This window comes from Notechis scutatus, chromosome 6 (genome assembly GCF_049901735.1).
Source record: "Notechis scutatus isolate UNSWTSFEM ecotype Mainland chromosome 6, rNotScu1.2, whole genome shotgun sequence".
Taxonomy (NCBI): Eukaryota; Metazoa; Chordata; class Lepidosauria; order Squamata; family Elapidae; genus Notechis; species Notechis scutatus.
This window is the reverse complement of record NC_142014.1, coordinates 47,796,647-47,819,852: the sequence shown is the minus strand read 5'-3', so window position 1 is coordinate 47,819,852 and position 23,206 is coordinate 47,796,647. Positions and strand designations below refer to the sequence as shown.

The window sequence follows — 23,206 nt, the reverse complement described above, 5'->3', positions numbered from 1 at the left end:
TTGTGTAGCAATGAAAACAAATTTGCAGCTTAGTTTTTATTAGGAACCCCCAGACAGTTGGTGTCAAACTTTATTTATTATATTCTATAAACAGCTATAGAAACACAAGTATTTGGGAAAATGGAAGGTAGAACTATGCTGTTAGTGTGCTTCAAAGGACAATTCTAACCCATTTTTATAATTCAGCACTACCTAAATGGCCTGCAATGGCTAAAAGGAAACAACAATGGAAACAACAAAGTAACAAATCCTAAATTAATGCATTTTAGGAAGTTTCCAAAAATTCTCTACTAGGAAATACCCAGAACCATCATTATAACTGTAGCTACATCAAAATATTAATATGACTTCATTTACTACTTACTTTAATATAAGTATCATTTGAACACGTTGCTAATAAATGGTTACTAAAATGGCAGAAGTTGACCTGCTCTGTATGTTCTTCGAATTCACACACAAGTGCACCTGTTCTTGAGTTCCAGACCTAAAACATTATATACAATAATTCAAACATTTAAAAAGATGTTTATCAACTATGTATCCATTTCTAATCTAAATACTAGGCAAAACTGAAATATGTTCAATTTCTATGTACATAAATATTCCTTAAATTTTAGCAAGTAGTAATTTTCTGAAATATTAAATTTGAACTTGCAAATGTAAGCTACATATAATAAAAATTCAAATTCCACATTTTCTTTATTTAAACTATATCATAGGTTAACTAAAGATTTATTTTCTAGATTAGGAAATCCTTCAATTACTCATTCCCCCATCATCTCTTGACTGGATTACTACAAGGTACCCTACACAAGGTACCATTTGGAAGCTACTATTGGTCCAGAATGCAGTAAGGTGGATAGTAGTAGACACATCACGTTGCACCCACGTCATCTCTGGGTACAGGAACAAGATTACAATTGGTTATCATCTAACAAGGCCTCCATGTTATTCAACCTGGTTATTTAAGAGATTGTCAATTTCTGATAAGTTCTATCCTATCAATGAAACCAAGCAGAATGGACATTATGTAGGTCTCCTCAATCAAACAATGTCATATGTCAGGGCCTAGCACATTCTTTACTGTATGATGCCTGCCCACTGGAGTCATATGGCTCCCTACCTGCAGATGTTTCAGAATTAGTTAAAAATACAGCTCAGTTCCCAGGCCTGAGATTAGGGTCAATGCGAAACATTTGTTCATTTTTGCTAGTTTTGGATATATTTAGTTGTTTTGTTCTTTGAAACAAATGTACTTTTAAGATTCTTTTCTTTGTATTGTACGCTGCTCAGAATACTTTGTGAACTGGGTAATCTCCAAATTGAATAAAAATATAAGATAAAAAATGAATCTGACATGTTAGAATAAGAAAGCATTCATTCTTAAAATTTAATCACCTTTGGCAATATAGGTGGTACATAGGTTTAATAAGTAAATAAATACAGTGGAACCTGGAGTTGCAAGCGTAATCTCTTCCAGGACTACAGTTGCAACCCAATTTGGTCGTGACCGGAAACACGACTGACTGCACATGTACGGACAAAAATTGCACATAATGCGCATGCGCGGAAGGGGAAATTGGTACAGAAAGGGAATCTGCCTCAGCTGGGTTTGTTCGCCACCCACTTCTTGAATCGTGACCTGATTCAAAAATTGGGTGGATTTTTTTGGTCGGAACCAGATTTGGTCACGAACAGAAGTGTTCGTGACCCAAGGTTCCACTGTAATCATAATACAATAACAAATCCTGAAGAGACAGCTTCTGTGGTCCATGGAACATTGTAGTTACATTATTAAAGAGGACAAGACTGAAATATTAGAGCTTTGGTATTTATGTTTAAGACCAAATGTTTTAGAACTTGTTTTAATGAAAAAATATATATGAAATATGGTTCAAAAGTAATAATTTGACACTTAATGTTGTTAGTATGATTCTAGAGAACTCTAGGGGCTGCAAAAAAGTGGACATTCTTTTAATGTATTATTGAAATTAATTCTTTTATAATTGGCTTCAATTAAAAATACCAGGTGCTCCTCACTTAATTACTCTAATTGGAACCAAATCTATCACTAAGCAGTTAAGAGAAACACCATGTTCTGACAGTCCTAGCTGCTGTCATTAAATAAACTTGAGCTCATTATGCAGCCTATCACATGACTGTAATTTGCAAGCTCCCACTGGTTTTCCCATTGATTTTGCTTGTCAGAAACCAGATGGGATGTTGTGACCATTGTAAATATACAACAGTTGCCAAGCACCTGAATCATAATCACAGTAATTTAAGGGACGCTGTGACAGTTATAAATATGAACACCAGTCCTAAGTAACTCTTTTTAGCACTGTCATAACTTTGAGCAGTCACTAAATGAACAATCACCTAGTGAGGCCTGCCTACCTGTATTATTAATTCAACTGGTATTAAAGTTCAATAGGATGACTGATTTTTCATAATATGCTTACTTTTACTTTTTTATCCATTGAACAAGTGGCTAGAAATCTGTCATCCATTGAAAAAGCACAGCAGAGCACTTCATCATCATGAGCTTTTACTTCTAGGAGCTTTTCTCCACTTTCAGTTTTGAAAACCTGCAAATAGAACAAAAAAAAAGAAGTAGAAGTGATATATGATTGTTATATCTGTATACAAAACTAACTCTATGTGTGTGTATTACAAACATACATTACTAGTGACATAGTTGTGATTCTATTTTATTAATTATCTTGTCTATATAATTGAATTTTTGTTAGTTCAAAAGGAAAAAAATGGAAGGAGAGACTATTAACATTCAAGCCAACCTCAGCAATACTAAATAAGAACTACAATAATACAGGATAATATTTGTAGATCAAGATTGAAATGAGGAGTCCTTGGTGCTCTCTGAGCTTCTTTGTTTCTTGCAGACATTTCATTACCCAAACTATGTAATATCATCAGTGCTAGTAAGGAGTGGGGTTTGCTCTCAGTTTATATTCTAGTGGCTTGCCTTGTCACTGTTGGTGGGGTGGTTTTAGAAGTTCTATGTTAGTTTTTGTTCTATTTATTGTTGGCTTGTTTGGCAGTTCCTTGATTGGGGCATTTTTTTTTACTTGATTGTTAATCTTTGAGTTAATCTATGTTTGTTTGTATGCTGATTGGTGGTGGGAAGGTGTTTTGGGATTTTTGTGAACTTTTTGGCTGTTTATTGTCTCTTTTGTCTATTGAGATTCTCAGTCATGCAGGTCATAGTTGTCCCAAAGGTGCTTTTTCAAAAGGCAACTGGACTTTGTTTTCTTTGAAGACATTTCGCTTGTCAAACCAAGAAGCATCTTGGATGAGAAGTGAAACTTCTTCAAGGAAAAACAAAGTCCACTTCCCTTTGGAAAAAGCATCATACTCTTTTGCATAGTATAAAAAAAAATTTTCATAAAAAAAACCCCCCCCCTAAAAATCCAAAAAAAAAAAAAAAAAAAAAAAACCCCCCCCCCCCCCCCCCCCCAAAAAAAAAAACCCCCCCCCCCCCCCCCCCCCCCCCCCCCCCCCCCCCCCCCCCCCCCCCCCCCCCCCCCCCCCCCCCCCCCCCCCCCCCCCCCCCCCCACCCCCCCCCCCCCCCCCCCCCCCCCCCCCCCCCCCCCCCCCCCCCCCCCCCCCCCCCCCCCCCCCCCCCCCCCCCCCCCCCCCCCCCCCCCCCCCCCCCCCCCCCCCCCCCCCCCAACCCCCCCCCCCCCCCCCCCCCCCCCCCCCCCCCCCCCCCCCCCCCCCCCCCCCCCCCCCCCCCCCCCCCCCCCCCCCCCCCCCCCCCCCCCCCCCCCCCCCCCCCCCCCCCCCCCCCCCCCCCCCCCCCCCCCCCCCCCCCCCCCACCCCCCCCCCCCCCCCCCCCCCCCCCCCCCCCCCCCCCCCCCCCCCCCCCCCCCCCCCCCCCCCCCCCCCCCCCCCCCCCCCCCCCCCCCCCCCCCCCCCCCCCCCCCCCCCCCCCCCCCCCCCCCCCCCCCCCCCCCCCCCCCCCCCCCCCCCCCCCCCCCCCCCCCCCCCCCCCCCCCCCCCCCCCCCCCCCCCCCCCCCCCCCCCCCCCCCCCCCCCCCCCCCCCCCGTAGATTTTGTTTATGTCTATGTGTCTATTGATGGCTAATTTGTTGGAATGCCAGGTTTCTAGACAATAAGGGTTTTGGGACTTGACTTGGTCTAGGATGGTCATAAACCAAAAAGGAAACAATAAGACCAAAACAGTCCCTACCAGCAGTCAGCACCCAGATGAACATAAGATTAACTCCAAGTTTAACATCAGACCAACAACCAAATAAACAATACTCCAGTCAAGGAATTGCCAATCAAACCAACAGTAAGCAGCCCAAACAAAGAACCTCTAAGACCAGCCCCACCAACACAAGGCTAGAATATAAACTGAGAGCAAATCCCACTCCCTACTATGACTGATGATGTTACCTAGTTTGGGTAATGAAATGTCTGCAAGAAAACAACTAAACTCTGACAGCACCATAGACCCCTCATAAATGAGAACTGGCACTTTTTGTAACAAATAAATATATACATGTTAATCAATCAGTAATTTAGAAAGTTTTGGAAAAAACAGAGCATCTAATATCTACACACAAAAAAATCGACTAAAGGTAGTTCGCAACTTATAACAGTTGAGTTAGTGATTTTTCAAAGGACTGAAAAAACTTGACTTATGACCATCTTTCACACCTTTGAAGCATCCCCATAATCATGTGATCAAAATTCAGATGCTTGGCAACTGATTCATACTTATGACCATTGCTGTGCCTCAAGGTCATGTGATCACCTTTTGCAACCTTTTAACAAGCAAAATCAATGGGAAAGCCAGATTCACTTAACAACTGTGTTAGTAATTTAACAACTGCAGTGATTCCTTTAGCAACTGTGGCAAGAAAGGTAGTAAAATATAGCAAAACTCACTTAACAAATATCTCGCTTAAAAACATAAATTTTGGACTCAATTGTGGTCGTAAGTTGAGGACTACCTGTTAATCACAGAATAGGTAACATTTCAAAAGCAAGGAATACATGGAAACCTAAGCACTGGACAACTGTAACCAACCTGCAAACTTTAGTTACATGTAAGCACCTGCTGTTGAGCACACAAGATAAAAAAACACAAGGGGAGTTAAACGTATGATATATATTGTTTCTCTAGGTGTCTTTAGAGCGAAAAATTAATACTTCTTTTATTTCAAGCATCTTGAACATGTATCAATGTATTTTATGCAGTTTCAGTAAGTAGAAAGTGGGTAACAGTGTAGTATATCTCTGGAACCAGATGGTGTTCTAAACCACAAAAACACATAACGGTACACATTTCATTAAAATAATCCAAATGGAGGGCTCCTTATGTTACCAATTAATCCATCTTTCCTTCCTTAATGTTCAGAATAATTGATAACAAAAGATCTGTCAGGGCAAGCAACCAGAATCACTCATGAATAACAAAGTCAGTAACTTTATCACCTGTGTTACAATAATCTCACTAGACTGTCTTTCCCTGGAATTACCAGATAAAGTGTCATGGATCTTGGGGAAGGTCAAGCTTCTGCCACTTGCAGCTAGGCAAGGACTCCAAGCTATGCCCTCACTTGACCCTTCCTTCTAGCCCATCCGGCAGTTTCCCAACAAGATCAATTTGAAAATATGATTTCTAAAATATTATGAATGTATTCAATTGATACATAATATATATGATTGCTATCTTGTTGTGCTGATATGATCAGGCATGATATTCCCCTCTGAAAAAAAAATTATAAACCTTTACCTGCAAAGTTTTATCAGCTCCACATGTAGCTATTCTTTGATGGTCTTGGGAAAAACAAGCATGGTAAACAGCATCTGTATGTGGATGCACAACCAAACGGTACATGTTCTTCACTGATGTTTTATTGCTAGATTATAGAAAAATAAGATACTATTTTACTATCTTTTTAAGATTAGATATACATTAATATCTTCAATTTATCAAACCATAGCAAGACGTGTAAAACATGTGTAAACATACTTATGTTCTATAAATAACTATTTCTTAATTTCTTGAAGGATTGGAGTCCCTAAAATAATTTATTTTCAAGGACTCAAGGGCTGTTTTAAAAATGTTACTCTTTTTTAATTGACTTGAACATTTAACATTATCAGCAATCAGATTTTATATTTCTTGGCTATATATAATTTTATTTCCATGTAAAATTGTACATACATATCTCAATAAAGAAAAAACAAATAGAACAGTAAAATAGATGTACAATTGGTTACCATGCATGACAATCTATTTGTAGTCTGAGAAAACTGTCTTCCTTCCTGTCTATTATAGAAATACTATGCATACAAATCTATATGAACTTCCTGGCTGCAGAATTCTGGGAGTTGAAGTTCACACAGCTTAAAGTTGCCAAGGTTTTAGCAACTGAATCCTACCCTCCTTAGTGCAGGAATCCATCCCACCATCTCTTTAGATAACAGGTTCCACTTTCAAATTCCCTTTTCAAACATGAATTGGAATCTAATTTCCTCTAATTTAATTCCATTATTCCATGTCTTGCAGCTTCCTCATTTGGGCTAATCCATAGTTCTGAAGAACTGCTTAAAATATTCTCCCTATTTAAACCTAGACAATATTCAAATGAATCAGTCAATGTAAACCATCTGTACTAAAAGCAGGCATTTTCTATTTTTTCCTTAACCAGAAATTCAGTGTCCTACATTAAAAAGTTGGTACTGAAATATTCTGAGAAAAAAAAAAGAGTTTTATCAGCCAGTTTCTTTAAAGCCTGAATAGAATATGTTGTATTAAAATACAGAATATAACTTTTAATTGCATGCCTCTAAAGTTTGTTATTGACTTGGGATCAAATATTTCAATATCTGTTTAACAGACTTGGAAAGACATGAAAAAAAGATATATGTTTACATCCATTCCACATAAAGAGATCCTTTACTAAGTTCTTGCTGAGCTCGCAGTTTTGCTTGTCGATACACTTCTGAATTTTCTGGCTGACACAGTCCCAGCTGTACAATGTCTAGAAATGGAAGATGTCCAAGGAGATGCCCATTCAAGGACAAAAATTCCTGGAAGTTTTCACGTGCATTAGTATCCTGTGAATAAGAAATATTTTTGTATTAAAATGGTAGTGGATAATGTCCTGGTTTAGCAAGGAAAATTGAATTAGATGGAATCTTTTAATGATTGCATCAAAGCATTTACCCTTTCTTTCCTTTCCTCACATTGTTGTTTTTTCTAATTGTTGATGTATAATTACAAATGCACTAGAAAGAGACACATTTTTATTTTCTTTACAAAAAAAAATCCAGAGATTCATCTATACACAAAGTACTATAATAATCATTTACAAAATATCCTTAGGAGTTTTGTGTTCATGCATCAATTGACATAAATTGTATTCAATAAAATGTAAAATAATTTTAACTATAAAAGTTATGTTGAATTTGATTGGTAACTTATCAAATTTGAACAAACAATTATTACAATTTATTTTACATATTATACCTTCTGATCCAGTATTTTACTGTATTCAACATATTCATGAATCAAATGAGCAGGCCCTACTAGTTCTGTTTTTATTTTAATCCAATCTAAGGAGAACATGAGAGCACATAGCTCCTGTAAGAAAAAAATGTAGAGAAAATATGTTATATTCAACAAAATTGTAACAGGCATGATATTCCCCTCTGAAAAAAAAAATCGGGGCAGGCCAAAAGAGACCCCCCCACCGCGCGCCAAGAAATCGCTGCCCAGCTCCCTTTTCCTGCCGCTCAGCGGCCTCCGCTCGCACTGCCCGCCCGGCCCGCTCACACCGCCCGCCCGGGCTCCGCTCGCACCACCCGCCCGCCCGGGCTCTGCTCGCACCGCCCGCCCGGGCTCCGCTCAGGTATCCGGCTGGGGCTGTCAGGAGTTACTACCGCTGGTGCGGCTCCGCGCAACTCCAGTCCCGCGTTGCCTCGGGAAGGGAAAGGCAAAACCAGGAGCCGCTGCTGCCGTTGCAAAGCGCCGCCGCGGCTCTTCCTTTTTGCCTTTCCCTTCCTGAGGCAACGCGGGACTGGAGCCACACAGAGCCGCGCCAGTGTAGCAACTCCTGACTCAGCGCCTCCGAGGGGAGGGGAAGGAGGAGAAGAAGGGGGGGAAGGGGGGGCGATTCCCCAAAAAATCGGAATTCCGATTTTAATCGGAAGAATATCATGTCTGTTGTAACCTGTTACAAAACTGAATTTTTTAGGGAAAAGAATGAATGTATAATCCCAATATTACTTCATGAAGTACAAGCAGGCTTAAAAATACTACTGAACTTTATATTCATATATGCCAAATGACTCATTAGACTTTACTATATATCTACATTTCATCAGACCTAATATATTAAAATCATTTGGCTAATGTGTGGCCTTAGAAACTAGATTAATAATTTAGTAAATAAATAATATACAAGGTAGCCCTTGATTTACAACCACAGTTCAGAATTTTGGTTGTGAGTCATTGTGGTTGTCAAATAAAATGCCACATTACACTTTGCTCAACTTTGGCCATCCTGGCATTCACAGTTGCAGCTGTTAAGCAATTGTAAGGTTAAGCAGAGCATGAGTGTGCCTTAGAAGGTGGGAGACCCCTGGGAGGCTCAGTGCAAGCTATGCATGAGTTGGTGTTGTTGCTGCAGTCAGTGCAAAGCAGCAGCTGTCCCAGCCTGGTCCTGTAGCATGGTACTCGCTGACAGAAGCACTGCACCTAGGCCTGAAGCAGAGGTATGTGGCCTTCAGCAATCTCAGAGAACTGCTACCACTTCAGGCCTTGATTTCAGCTGTGGTGCCTCTAAGGAATGCCCCCCCCCACCTATCAATCTATCCTCTACCTAGGCTGTCTGCACAATGCCCCATTGGCTAACATTCCTGAGGATCTATCACCCCATAGTGGTTGTTGAATTAAGATGTTCTAAAATCATGCTAGAATTGGCTCTGAGGCAGCTTCGGAAAAGAAAGTCTGTGTTGAAGAGGCCACATAGATCTCTCAACGGCAGGAATAAAATGCCTGGACATAGGGATTGGAGAACAGCACAAGGGTAACATTTCTGAATAGCAGTAGTGGCATTAGTGTTTACATTGAGGCCTGGGATGATGACAGCCAGCTAAGATTGTCCAAGACCCCAGGCCAAGGCCAGGGTCAGGCATGGGGCTATGGTTGAATGCAGGGTAGCCTAGATGTGTTTTTGTTTGGGGGGGGGGGGGGGAGATAGGTAGGAAGAGTTGGAGCATTTCCATAGTTCTATGAGCAGGCATGTTACCAAGCACCTGAATTTTTATTTTGTAACTGAGAGCATTGCAACATTTGTAATTTTGAGCATGGGCTGTAATTCGCTTTGTTCAGCATTGTTGTACATTTGAATGGGTTGGTAAGGACTACCAATACATGTTACTTTCTATTTATTACATTAGTAAGCAAGATAGTTGCAAAACTTAAACCAGAGTTTTCAGATTGTTATTCTATCTACAGATTGCTATTCTATATTCTTTGATCTATGACCCTAATTAAGTCTGGAAGTGCAATAAGTTATGCAGTTCATTACAGTGAGCACACCCAATTTTATGACCTTTTTAGCTAAGTGAAAACCACAGTTATTAACTGGCATCACAGTTGTTAGGCAAACACATTATAACCCAATGGCCGATTTCTGCTGGAAACGGGAAGGCTGGTTTCCAGCGGAAAATTTTGTAAATCGTGGTCATGTGTCTGTGGGATACTACAAATGGCCGTACATGTGGGTAGCTGCCAAGTGCCCAAAATGTAATCATGTGGCTGGGGCTAGAATGGCCATCGGAACTTTGGAACCATGTCATAAGTTAACTCAGGGGGAATCCATATTAACTTTGAACAATTGCTAAACAACTACCGTATTTATCGGCGTATAACACGCACAGGCGTATAACACGCATCTTCATTTTAAGGGGGAAATTTCAGGAAAAAAATTTAAAAAATTCTGCCTGCCTGCCTTAGTTTCTGGTTGTTTGGGAGCAGCTTCGGCTGAGAATAATAACTATTCGCCTCTTTTACTCAGCCGAGCTGTTCCGATTCAACCATTAACGAAGGCAGGCAGAACGAGCACTGCGGGCGGGCGGGCGGGCGGGCGGACGGGGTGGGGGTGGGGGAGAGGCGACAGGAAAAGCCCCCGCTTCTTTGAAGCAGTTTCTTCCTGTGCTGGTGGAGGAGCGAGAGAGCGACTGAGAGAGCTGACCCAGAGAGAAGGACAGGCTTCGGTTGCTTCCTCCCTCCCCTTCTTTCATTTGTGTCCTTGATCCCGATCCCAGCAGCATTCACCGAAGGCTTCTTAACATTATATCGGCGTATAACACGCATACATCATTTGCCCCCTATTTTCAGGGGGAAAAAAGTGCGTGTTATACGCCGATAAATACGGTATTTCAATTTTCATAGAACTTATTATATTCAAATTCATGAAATTAGTGAAATACTCAAACCTTCTTTTGATACTGCACTGATTCAAAGGACAAAATATTTTATTTTAAGAAATGCATATGAGAATACATAGAAATGCAGATATAGAAAAACATATTTTTGTTTTTTGCAGGTATAGAAACAAAAACATATTTCATTTAAGCCATAAAACATTTCACAAATTTTCACAAGAAAATTTTCTTTTTTTATATACAAGGTTATAGAAATAAAATTCAGTGCAACTTACATCATGCATATTGGCACCTGCCATATGGTAAGCCAGAAAATTATACCAATACATGCAGTCCTCCTTGGATGAAATAGGTGTGTAACACTTATAATATTTCTTGAACTGATGAACTACTTTTTTATGTAGATCCTACAAAAATCAAATATCTTTTAATACAATAATGGCATTCAAACTAAAATAGTCTCACTACTTTGCAACACTATATTATATTAAAATCTTCCCAAGATACACTGTTATAAAAATAAACAAAGTTCAGTAAATTTTTGGCTTTGTTCACAAACTGAGTATGTTATGCTCTGGTGAAACTATTACTGCATGGAAGTAAAAGCAAAACCAATTGATATCTAGTTTTTTTAACTCTAAATTGAATGCTTGCTTGCATGCAAATATGCACAGTATTCCAAGCTTGTAGTGCTAGCAGGTTAAATTCATATATTCAACCATTAGGAATATGGACCATTGAACAAAAGGCAACATATATACATGGAGCTTAAGATAATAAATAACAGATAATCAGAGTTGGAAGGGACCTTGTAGGTCATCTAGTCCAACCCCCTGCCCAAGCAGGAGACCCTACATCATTTCTGACAGATGGAAGCCCAATCTCTTTTTGAAAGTTTCAAGTGATGGCACTCCCACAACTTACGAGGGCAAGCTGTTCCATTGGTTGATTTTCTCACTGTCAGAACAATAAGGGAATCCCTTAAGTAAAAATTTAGTTCTAAATTTCACATCTGTCTTTTTTTGCTAATTGAATGCTAACTGAATAATCTTAACTCACTTCTCTATCGCTCAAGGCCCATAATTCATTAAAATGCATATCAGAGTTAAAGTATTTTCTCTCTTTTTGCTTATACTGACCCATGGCTAGCCCATGTCACAAGGATTTATTAATAAACATTAATAAATAGATTTCCCATATGAACAAAACATATTTATATACAATTCCAAAACTATCTGAAAAGATGAATTAATATCAAATTAAAAATAAAGTCTTCTTTGAGCTATTGATTATGTTTGTTTGCGTGGGTGTGTGGATGTATTTTACCATATATAATGGCAACACTATGAAAGTGGTTTGTCTTCTTCCGAGTACCTAGCTATACAATATAGCTATACAGTAGTTGTAGTGCCTGGTGATATCCCATCTAAATGCGGACCAGGTTTGTTCCTCCTTAATTTTTTGAAATCTGCTAAAAACAGCTAGATACTGCCACTAATAAGTGTAAAATAGGAAGTGCAGTGAATTCTAATATATTATGAATGAATTTTGTACTATTATTATACATGGCTTCTTAAATAAATCATTTTTCAAAATGAAACATACTTGAAGCTCACTGCGATTCTTCTCCATAAGAAAATCAAGTTGGAGAGCATGCAAATAATAACAGAATGATTTTCCATTTCGATCACAAAATAGTAGAGATTTGTTGACAAATTTCTGCAGTATGTCTTCAACTTCTTCAATCTCCATATCCCAAAGAATACAAAATACCTAACATGCAAACAAAAAAATATAAATGCAATGAATAAGCAGATTAGTAGTTTTCCCTTCATTAGGTAAAAATAATCTGAGAAATACAATAGAACATAATGATATCTCATTTGCAAATTGTGAAAAGACAAATTGTTAGTATGAAAACATTCTACAGACAATATAAATCCTGAGTAAGACTATTTTCATTTTCCTAAAATTGTTGTTATGCTTTTTATTTTGTTAAATATTGATTGAAATTAAACATTTTAAAGAATATTTAATATTTAGTGATTGTCCTTTTAAAATAAAAAAAAAAAATCTCAAAATTAAATTTGCAATTCTGATTTCAGAAATGAAATGAACTAGCACATTGAGTTGCTAATTATGCACAATTTTCCTTAAATATTTAAATAATATACAGGGAAGCAGGAATAATGTTTGTGGTATGATTATCAATATTGCAAATTTTAATATGCACTGGTAAAATTTATACCATGATAGTTATATACTTTTTGCTTCAGAAAAATGTATAATCCTGAAGAATTTTAATTAAATTCCCTTAAAGTGTTTAAACTATTTAATAAGATATCTAGATATTTATACAGCAAGCATAATAAAGTTAAATATTGTTAAGGCTGTAACCGTATTCATTCTAAGGTTGAAGTATGTACCAATAAATACAACAGAAATCCTACTGAATTCAGTGGAAGAATGAATATAAACTAATCTTGCATATGTCAATTTTCCAGAAAGTAAATATTATTCTGTAACTACACCAATTGGTTAGATTTGCTAATAATAAACCCTATTTTAAAAGATATTTATCTGTTATCATCTTAACTGCTAACCAGACCCGCACAACTAGCTCTGTTAAGCATCTATGGAGATTCTCAGTCATCTAGGTCGTGGTTGTCCCCAAAGTGCTTTTTCAAGAGTTAACTGGACTTACTCATGAAAGTCTTGTTGCCTCTTGAAAAAGCACCTTTGGGATAGCTCTATGAAGGTACATAATGACTTCTTGGTCAGATCTGAAAGACATACTTCTAATTTTGCACTGAAGGAAAAGAGATTAAAAACCACAAATTAGTAATAAGTGCTATGGTTATAAGACAGTTGAAATATTTATTTATTGAATTTACATTGCCGCCTATTCGCCCATGGCGACTCAAGGCGGCTTACAGAATGTAAAACCTTATTTAAACTAAAAAAACCAATAAAAACTAACAAAAGGAATCAAATAAATTAATAAACTACAATAGAACAAAATCTGGAAAAAATTAAATAAAAAATCACTCTCCGCCCCACCTGTAGATCACAGGAGCCATTTGATGAGCTCCATCCTGCTCTGGCTTCCCCAGGCCTGCTGGCAGAAGCAGGTCTTCAGTGTCTTCCGGAAGAGAATTAGACAGGAGGCCTTTCTAATCTCTGGGGGAAATGATGTTCCAGAGAGAGGGGAGCCATCACGGAGAAGGCCCTTCTTCTGGGTCCCACCAGGTATATCTCCCTCGGTGATGGAACCTGCATCATTCCCTGCCCTCCCCACTCTAATGGGTCGGGTAGGTGTGACCGGCAAGAAACGTTCCCTCAGATAACCTGGTCCCAAGCCATGAAGGACTTTAAAGGTGACAACCAGCACCCTGAATTGCACCCAGAAGCAAATCAGCAACTAATGCAGCTCCTGCAGGAGAGGTGAAACATGTGCATACCGGGATCTGCACAAAACCATGAGGGCTGCTGCATTTTTGCACCAACTGGAGCTTCCGGATGTTCTTCAAGGGCAGCCCCATGTAGAGCATGTTGCAATAATCAAGACGGGAAGTGACTAGGGCATGAGTGACTGTGAGTAGGGACCATTGGTCCAGGAAAGGGCATAACTGGTGCACAACCCCCAGTTGTGCAAAGACCCTCCTGGCCAGGACTGCCACCTACTCTTTCAGCAGGAGTCACGAGTCCAGGAAAACCCCTAGATAATGCACAGGGTCTGTTTGGGGTAGAGCCACCCCATCCAAGACCAAAAGTGGCAATTCTCCTTGAGCCAACGAACCCCAAACCCAGAGTCACTTGGTCTTGCAAGGGTTTAGTTTTAACTTGTTGCTCCCCAAATATGCTCATGAATGGGTATCATTACAGCAACAGGTTTCTTTATAATGCTGTTCAAAATGACGTTCAAACATCTTTAGCACCTTAAATCATGCTTTACCTTCAAAATATTGTTTTAAAATGTATTTTACCTTTGAAGGCACTTTAACATCCTTTTGAAGAACAGAAAGATCTCTGTAATAAACTTTAAAATTTTCTGGCAACATATCAACACTTATAGACATTGCTTCATCAAGTGCTTCATAATCATAAGATGAGGATTTTCGTATTCTTTTAAACTGTTTGTTTTGAAGTTGTCTAAGGTAGTATTCCCAACGATTGGGAAAGTCTCGTAATAATGCTCCTATTAATGATACCACAAGAGGAGAACCTATAATAGAAGACTTGGTAAGAATAAAACTGATCAAAAAGAAATCAATTTGCTTTTTGAAGGCGTCATTGGGGGGAAATAAAATAAAAAACAAGGAAGTTAAAAATTCTCTAACTATTCCCCATCATATCAAATGACCCTTTTCATCTCTGTATTCAAAAGTACACTTAAGAACAATTGACCGAATTACCAGGTATGGCGAAATTAACTACTCTGGTAAGAGACAATGGACTAGACTGGTTTATAAGAGACTGGAAGCCGTTTGTGAATGGTTAACAGAGGGATTTGAAGACTATGGTATAATGTTTGCGCTAACCTGTTGACTTGTTTTAAAAAAAATATGTATATGTATGTGTGTTTGCATGTGAAGTTGGATCTATTTGATTATCAGATAGAGACTCCATCACCTGGAATATTTGTTTATTTAATACAATGTTCTTGTGAAATAGGGATGGGAAAACTTATAACTATATATAGACCTATTATGTAAAGGGAAGAAGAATTTATCAGGTGTTTTTTTTTCCAGCATCCAGCCGGGATGGATTCTATATGTTTAATGTTACATTTGTTTGATATTTGGGTCATTTTTTTCTCGTACATGTCTTGTACAAGTTTTCTTTGTCATTGTTAGTGTTGAATATATGTTTTTCTGTTTGCATTTTATTATTGTTGATAAAACAAAATAAACATTATACACTGCTCAAAAAAATAAAGGGAACACAAAAATAAGATATCCTAGATCTGAATGAATGAAATATTCTTATTAAATACTTTGTTCATTACATAGTTGAATGTGCTGACAACAAAATCACACAAAAATTATCAACGGAAATCAAATTTAGCAACCCATGGAGGTCTGGATTTGGAGTTACACTCAAAATTAAAGTGGAAAAAAACACTACAGGCTGATCCAACTTTGATGTAATGTCCTTAAAACAAGTCAAAATGAGGCTCAGTAGTGTGTGTGGCCTCCATGTGCCTGTATGACCTCCCTACAATGCCTGGGCATGCTCCTGATAAGGTGGCGGATGGTCTCCTGAGGGATCTCCTCCCACACCTGGACTAAAGCATCCCCCAACTCCTGGACAGTCTGTGGTGCAACGTGGCGTTGGTGGATGGAGCGAGACATGACCCAGATGTGCTCAATTGGATTCAGGTCTGGGGAACGGGCGGGCTAGTCCATGGCATCAATGCCTTCGTCTTGCAGGAACTGCTGACACACTCCAGCCAGAGGTCTAGCATTGTTGTGCATTAGGAGGAACCCAGGGCCAACCGCACCAGCATATGGTCTCACAAGGGGTCTGAGGATCTCATCTCGCTACCTAATGGCAGTCAGGCTACCTCTGGCGAGCACATGGAGGGCTGTGCGGCCCCCTAAAGAAATGCCAAGCCACACCATTACTGACCCACTGCCAAACCGGTCATTCTGGAGGATGTTGCAGGCAGCAGAACGTTCTCCACAGAGTCTCCAGACCCTGTCATGTCTGTCACATGTGCTCAGTGTGAACCTGCTTTCATCTGTGAAGAGCACAGGGCGCCAGTGGCGAATTTGCCAATCTGGGTGTTCTCTGACAAATGCCAAATGTCCTGCACAGTGTTGGGCTGTTTCTGACCGTTTGAGCAGCCACATGCACATTTGTGGCTTGCTGGAGGTCATTTTGCAGGGCTCTGGCAGTGCTCCTCCTGTCCCTACTTGTACAAAGGCAGAGGTAGCGGTCCTGATGCTGGGTTGTTGCCCTCCTACGGCCTCCTCCACGTCTCCTGATGTACTGGCCTGTCTCCTGGTAGCGCCTCCATGCTCTGGGCACTACGCTGACAGACACAGCAAACCTTCTTGCCACAGCTTGCAATGATGTGCCATCCTGGATGAGCTGCACTACCTAAGCCACTTGTATGGGTTGTAGACTCCGTCTCATGCTACCACTAGAGTGAAAGCACCGCCAGCATTCAAAAGTGACCAAACCATCAGCCAGAAAGCATAGGAACTGAGAAGTGGTCTGTGGTCACCACCTGCAGAACCACTCCTTTATTGGGGATGTCTTGCTAATTGTCTATGCTTTCCACCTGTTGTCTATTCCATTTGCAGAACAGCATGTGAAATTGATTGTCAATCAGTGTTGCTACCAGTTTGATTTCACAGAAGTATGATTGACTTGGAGTTACATTGTGTTGTTTAAGTGTTCCCTTTATTTTTTTGAGCAGTGTATATATAAATACACGTAAGAACAATTCATATCCATTCCAAAATCATTATTATTTCTTCTGTCCTTTAAAAAATATAGAATTTTAACATTCTCAGGGTTTATTTGCAGCCTCCTCCTTTCTGACTTTGAGTGTTTGAAGCTAGATGCAAGAAGAAACGCAAAGGGAGTTTAAACAAGTCTTCAAGAATAATGCAAGCACAAAGTTTATGAAGATCTGAAATATTTTCCAGAAAAAGAATTTTTGCATATAGTACAAGAAGTGGAAAAACAAAATAAACCATTTTTTTGTATTTTCTACTTATTATAATAGATATTGAAATTCTGAAAAAGCAAATCATACAGGTTAAAATAGAAAACAAAGTTCAAGTTGCTTTGTCTTTTAAAATTTAAAAACACTAAGCTGCTCAATGACTACATTTCAATTTTAAATTTGCATATATGTAGTTACAAATATATTGAAAATCTATTATTTTTTTGATGCATAGGCCTATTAACATAAAATGAAAAAGTTTACCTTTGCATTCTCTAACAATATGATCAGCTGTTTCCGGCAGCTCTGTTACTTTCATATTAACGAACAGGGATAATATTTCAAGTGCTTTTTCATGTGCCAATCCACTTTCTACAGAAACTTCATATTTATTGCCTGAATACAGGATCAGAAATAAATATTTTATTTAAAGCATAAATGAGTTTCTCCACAACTGAATTAAAGTGCTATTCACCCATCTTTGAATCTTTGTATTGCCATGAGGTTTGTTGCTCCATTGCCCATTCTTGTCTTGCCTCAGTTTTCATTTACTTTGAATAGTTCTGTTCCATGAATGCACGTGCAATCATGGTAAGCAAAGCAACTGGTTTATCTCATAGGCTTTGCTTTGTTCTGTCTTCTGCAAGACATTAACTGGCAGTTTGAAAAATCATCTGCCAATCATCACATTGGAAAAGGAATTGAACAGTCTGGTTAATTTCATTAGTTTTTGATGTTTAAGGAAAATTCTACATATAAGGATACATTTTGTTATTATTTTCTTATATAACTGTTTCATTTTATCAATTTATACAGAATTAACAAGAGGTAATATTCATTATTCAGTCGCACTGTGTATTTATAAGATTGCATGATATATTCTTTATATCATCCCTAAAAGAGCTTGGAATTGTTTTATACTGAAGCTGAACATGTTATTCTAAGTTTCCAGAATTCTTCACATTTCCATTTATACTTTACTTCTTACAGAATATATTTTGTTTGGAATATTTAAAGCCACACTTTTTGACTAATTTTCCCCACAAATCTCAAATACGTAGATTACATTATTCAGATTATTTTCTATAATTTAAACATAATGGCAACAAGATAATTTTGCAATCTCTCTGTTACTACTACTAGTATATCTCCAAGGTGACATTATTTTTGGTTTAATATAATGGATGTATCACTGTATGCTATTAATAATGGAATAACAGCAACAAAACTCTTACCACTATGAAAGGTAACTATGAGTAAATTAAATAAAAAATATAGTATATATTTGCAGTGGACGAATATATGAAAACAAATATATGCAGTGGAGGAATAAAGGAAAACAACCCTTACCAGTTACAGAATCCGCTATACTCCTGTCTCTACTGGTGATAAGAATCTGACACTGATTATTAAAAGCTTTTAAAACCCAGGACTCCCAAATATCATCAAGTACCAAAAGAGATCTGTTACAAAAAAGGATATAAACAGCACATCTACTTTAAGAAGGTTTTTCATATGTAACAAAACATTTCCTTTTTTAAAGTATCCTATCTAAACAGGAGCCCAATGTAATTCCAGAAAATAGCAATGTTTTGCAATGTACAAACATATGATATATATACATTCCTACATACTTTGAAGCCCTTTTTGAAATCAAGTCCAAAGCATAGTGTAACATTTTAATTGCATCCTTCACAGTATTTGAATTTAACTATTTTAAACTTTGGTTCCTTTTTTAATCAAAAAGAGCCTTACAGATCAATTCTTTTCTTAAAGATAAATTTGGCATTTTGGTTTAATTTATGATAAAATAGGGGGGAAAGGGAGGCAAAAAATTAAAAATAAAAACTAAATATTAGTCTGAATGTTTAGAAACCATGTATGCACATTCACAATTATATTTCTCAGTATTGTTATGATATTCTCTTTCTGGAAATTTTAAATCATTTTTTCAAAATTGAAAATCTTCAACAAAACACATCAACAAAGAAAGAATGATACATCTTTTATGCATAAATCACAGCAAACAAAATCAATTATTTTGACTGATCTTTCAAATCAATCATGATTTATTTATTTTTAAATGTATATAGTATTCTCTCTACAAACAATAACATTCTAATATTACTTGAGCTGAGAGAGTGAAACTGGCTCAGTGGGTGTTTGTGTCTAATAGACGATTAAAACTCATGGCCTGCTGATTTCTAATCCAGCAATTTAACCAGTACATTAAACTTCCAGTATATAGCTTAAAAGTTTGAAAAAGAGAGTCAATGCACTTCAGAAAATGAGCAATTATAATTTAAGTTGATAGATACTAATACGTTTGAAATTTACTTATGCAGAAAATAACACACTATGGATTTTAATTCAGAATCCCTGATAATTAAGCTTTAGACTTTCACTATTCAATGAAAGAATACATGTAAATAAATAATTATACCAATAAAACATCAGAATGACAACTATTAGCTTTATATGGAACCAGTTCACTAATATGTTGTTATAAACCGTGATTGCTAGAATTTTAAGCAACATATTCATTGGAAACCTCCATAAGTATAAGAATTTGAAACAAATAATTTTGGTCAAATTGATTTAAAATTAAAAATAGCAAATACAACTTGGTTCTACTGACATTACCTTGGTCTCATGCGCAACAGCAACAAACGGAGGCGATCTTTTGCTTCCTCAATATTAAATGGTGGCCTTTGTGAATATGTGAAGTCCTGGTCTAATCTCAGGCAAAGATTTTGGAGTTTCATTAACAGACCTGCTTTATCTTGTTTTCCAATAGAAACCCAATGCACTCCTCCTGGAAAGCAATCTAAGAAAAAAAATGCATGTGAAAATTAAAACATATTAGGGAACATTAATGAGTCTTAAGAGAAATCCCCAAATATAGTGAGTTGGGGCTATGTAAAAAGTTAACTGAACAATGACGGTCATTACTTTCCTCTGTCTTTTTGTCTTCCCTAGTTATTACTTTTTCCTTTGTAAGACTAAACATTGAGAAGAGAGGCTGTCTTCTTTATAAGAGCATATACATAAGTCAAATTATCTTCAGAAGGAACAAATAGCATGAATCTCCTAAATATTAGATGGCTCCATGATACATGCTACATGTATCAAACTATGTAATTCTATTCTTATTGTTTTTACAGTTCTCTGCAGCATTTGATTATCCTGGCTAATTCTGTAAATGTAAGCAAGTTTGAGATCAATTAGCACTCAAACAGGAAACACAAAAGCCTGAAATAGGAAAAATAAACTGACATTAACAAACTACTTCCATTCTGTTCCCAAGCTATGATCCTACTGAGCAGTAAAACAGCTCAGTTTAGAAGGCAACACCATTTTTTGTTATTCTTCATAAAGTATAGTTTTTACAGAAAATGATTTCATGATCAGAAAGAGTTTATTGTTATATTTCTGTATATACTTGCAGATAATTAGGTGGCAAAAGAGACCCAATGAATGTGAATTAGGATGCTACATTAATAGAAAATATATAAATACCTTTTAAAAGATCGTGGTTACGTAGAGTTTCTGCTGCTAAAACAGACTTTCCACAGCCCGCCATGCCATGAACAATCACCAATCCTGGATCATTTCCTAACCTGTATAGGTTCTTCTGTATTTTTTTTAGTAATTCTGGACGAGTAACAAATACTCCTGGCCTCTGTGGAACGTCACCTTCACAAAGGATAGTCTTAACTTAAATTCAGAAAGGAAAGATAAACAAACAAAAATAATAGCAGCCAGTATCATAAGATGGTACAGAATAAAGAACAGCAAAATAATTTTGACTTTAATACTATCTTCCCCTCCAGTACGCACTCCTATTTAGTGCCTCCTATTTGCAATCCCTGGAGATGGTCCAGCAAAGTATCATGGTCAGTGGTATTGAAAACTGCTGAGAAATCCAGAAGACTCAAGATGGGCACACTACAGTTCTCCAAAGGTTATTCACAAACGTGACCAATACAAAATTTAATTACCATGTTTTCATGCTTTTTTTTGGTCTGGGACTGTAATTACTGTAAGATGAAAAGGCTACTATATGAGAAACATTGTGAATACTATTAACAATTATACTAGCTAAGAAATTGGAATAATCCATTGTTTTGTTAGCTTTTTTTTTTGAACAAATTTTATTAATTTTTAAAAACATACAAAACATAAACACACATAAACACAAAACACAAGAACATAAAAAACCTCTTTTCTGAAAGTTGCTTAGTCCCGGGTTAAAACTCTTGGTACAGACACAAATTCAAATTCATATTCATTTTGCATACCATTCCATATCTTATTAACATTTTCAATTTTCTATATGGCTTCTCCTTTTAAATTTTCTTAATTTTATTTTATTTATCTCATCTCAATTCGAATCATAATATTTATTATTCTTTGTCTGTTCTATTTCCAGTTATCCATTTATCTTTCTTCTTTAAAAAAAACTTTTCCTGTACACTAATTGGAGTATGATGCCTTTATCTCTTTCCCCTATATTTATAATACTTAATATAGAATGCATAGCTTACATTGGGATTCTGTCTGGTACATTCTAAAATTATACAATATTATCAATACCAATACAAATCTATTCATTAATATTAATATTCATTTATATCTTAAACATTTAACACATTACTTTTCAGTTAAATCACATACTTCTATGGGAGCACCTATTTTCCATAATTATTCCCCCCCATCACATATTATAAATCATTATTTCATTAAAATGTTACCCCTTCTCCTACTTCAAATCTCTCATTTCACAAAAAAATTCACTAGGATAACCTAGTCTGATCATTAATATTAACAATCATTTATATCTTAAGCATTTTACCCATTTCAATTAAATATCATGCCTTTATGGGAACACTTATGCTTTCCAAAATTATTTCCCCCCCCCCACATCACATATCTTAAATCATTGTTTCATTGAAGTGCTCCCCTTTTCTTAACAAAAATTTCACTAAATTATACTAAACATTTTATCACATTTTAAATTGCATATTATTTCCAATTTTCTAAGGTTGTTTCTAAGTACAAATGTAAAAATACAATCTTATGTACCTTTCTAGAATCCCTTTTTCAATAAAATTTACCCATTATCTCTAAAAAACTTTTGTTTCTTTGCATCTTGCTCCCCACCATTAAGGCTTCTCATGCCTTCCTTTCTCCCTTGCTTATTCTTCTCCTTGTCCTCTTTAATCCCTTGTCTCTCCACCTCCCCTTTTATTCTGCTTTCCTCCTTTCTGTTGTTTTCTAACATAATATCCCCTTTTCACCTTATTCTTCTCTTTTTTGGTTGTTTTTCCAAGTCTTAAAGTCTTCTTTTCCTTTTTCTCTTTCTCCTTTCCTTCCCCGACCAAAGTCACTTGTTCATCAAAAATGGCTTCTTCTTTATCCCAGTCATCCTGTTGCTCATTTAGCTTTACATAAGTGCAAACCGCCATTTCTAAAAATTGAAAAAGAGTGCCAAGAACATCCTTCCCTTCTTGCTTTTCTTTTTCATATTTTTGGTATACAAGTTTCAATCCATCCACAAGTGATGCCATTGTGTAAAGAAAAAGTTTTTCCAAACAACCACCCAAGTGCTTTTAATCAGAAATAATTCTCAGAAGTTCCAAAATCACCAAACAATCCAAACAAGCTGTTTCTTTTAAATACTTTCTCCTTCTTCACTTTCTCTTTCTGGGGTTAAAGTTTTGTCACAAGGTTCCTTTTAAAATATACCTTTTAGAAGTCTTATTGATGTTTAGTAACTCTTTAAAATTCTAGGCAATCTTCTCCTTATTTTCAAATATGGCTCCAATTTTTTTTTCCCCCTCTCCCTTCCCACTCACAGCCAAAAAGATTTTTTTTTTCCCCTTTAAATGTTCAGAAATCCTTATCCCTTCAGCATTCAATTACCTCCAATGCAGGTTTTCGGATTTCTCTTATGATTCCATCTGCTGTTACGTTAGGAAGGAGAGTGAAATGAAAAAAAAAAAAAAAACTTTCCCTTTTAGGATATTCACCGCTTGTAACTCTCTCTGGAAACAATGTATCCTTAGCAACCTTCAAGATTCCAGGGCAC

At 37.3% G+C, this 23,206-nt stretch overlaps 1 protein-coding gene across 2 annotated transcripts in view; it reads right to left on the bottom strand.

The window, feature by feature from the left end:
- Window positions 1-23,206, bottom strand: part of APAF1 (apoptotic peptidase activating factor 1) — a 55,464-nt gene that overhangs the window by 25,629 nt on the left and 6,629 nt on the right. For both annotated transcript variants that reach the window (XM_026694112.2, XM_087968156.1), the window contains exons 4-15: window positions 20,635-20,832; window positions 19,759-19,942; window positions 18,466-18,578; window positions 17,380-17,511; window positions 14,423-14,661; window positions 12,042-12,209; window positions 10,712-10,843; window positions 7,513-7,626; window positions 6,916-7,100; window positions 5,770-5,896; window positions 2,463-2,588; window positions 365-484 (exon numbers count right to left, since the gene is read on the bottom strand). In XM_026694112.2, the coding sequence (XP_026549897.2) occupies window positions 365-484; window positions 2,463-2,588; window positions 5,770-5,896; window positions 6,916-7,100; window positions 7,513-7,626; window positions 10,712-10,843; window positions 12,042-12,209; window positions 14,423-14,661; window positions 17,380-17,511; window positions 18,466-18,578; window positions 19,759-19,942; window positions 20,635-20,832 (1,838 nt within the window). The remainder of the gene's footprint in view (window positions 1-364; window positions 485-2,462; window positions 2,589-5,769; window positions 5,897-6,915; window positions 7,101-7,512; window positions 7,627-10,711; window positions 10,844-12,041; window positions 12,210-14,422; window positions 14,662-17,379; window positions 17,512-18,465; window positions 18,579-19,758; window positions 19,943-20,634; window positions 20,833-23,206) is intronic.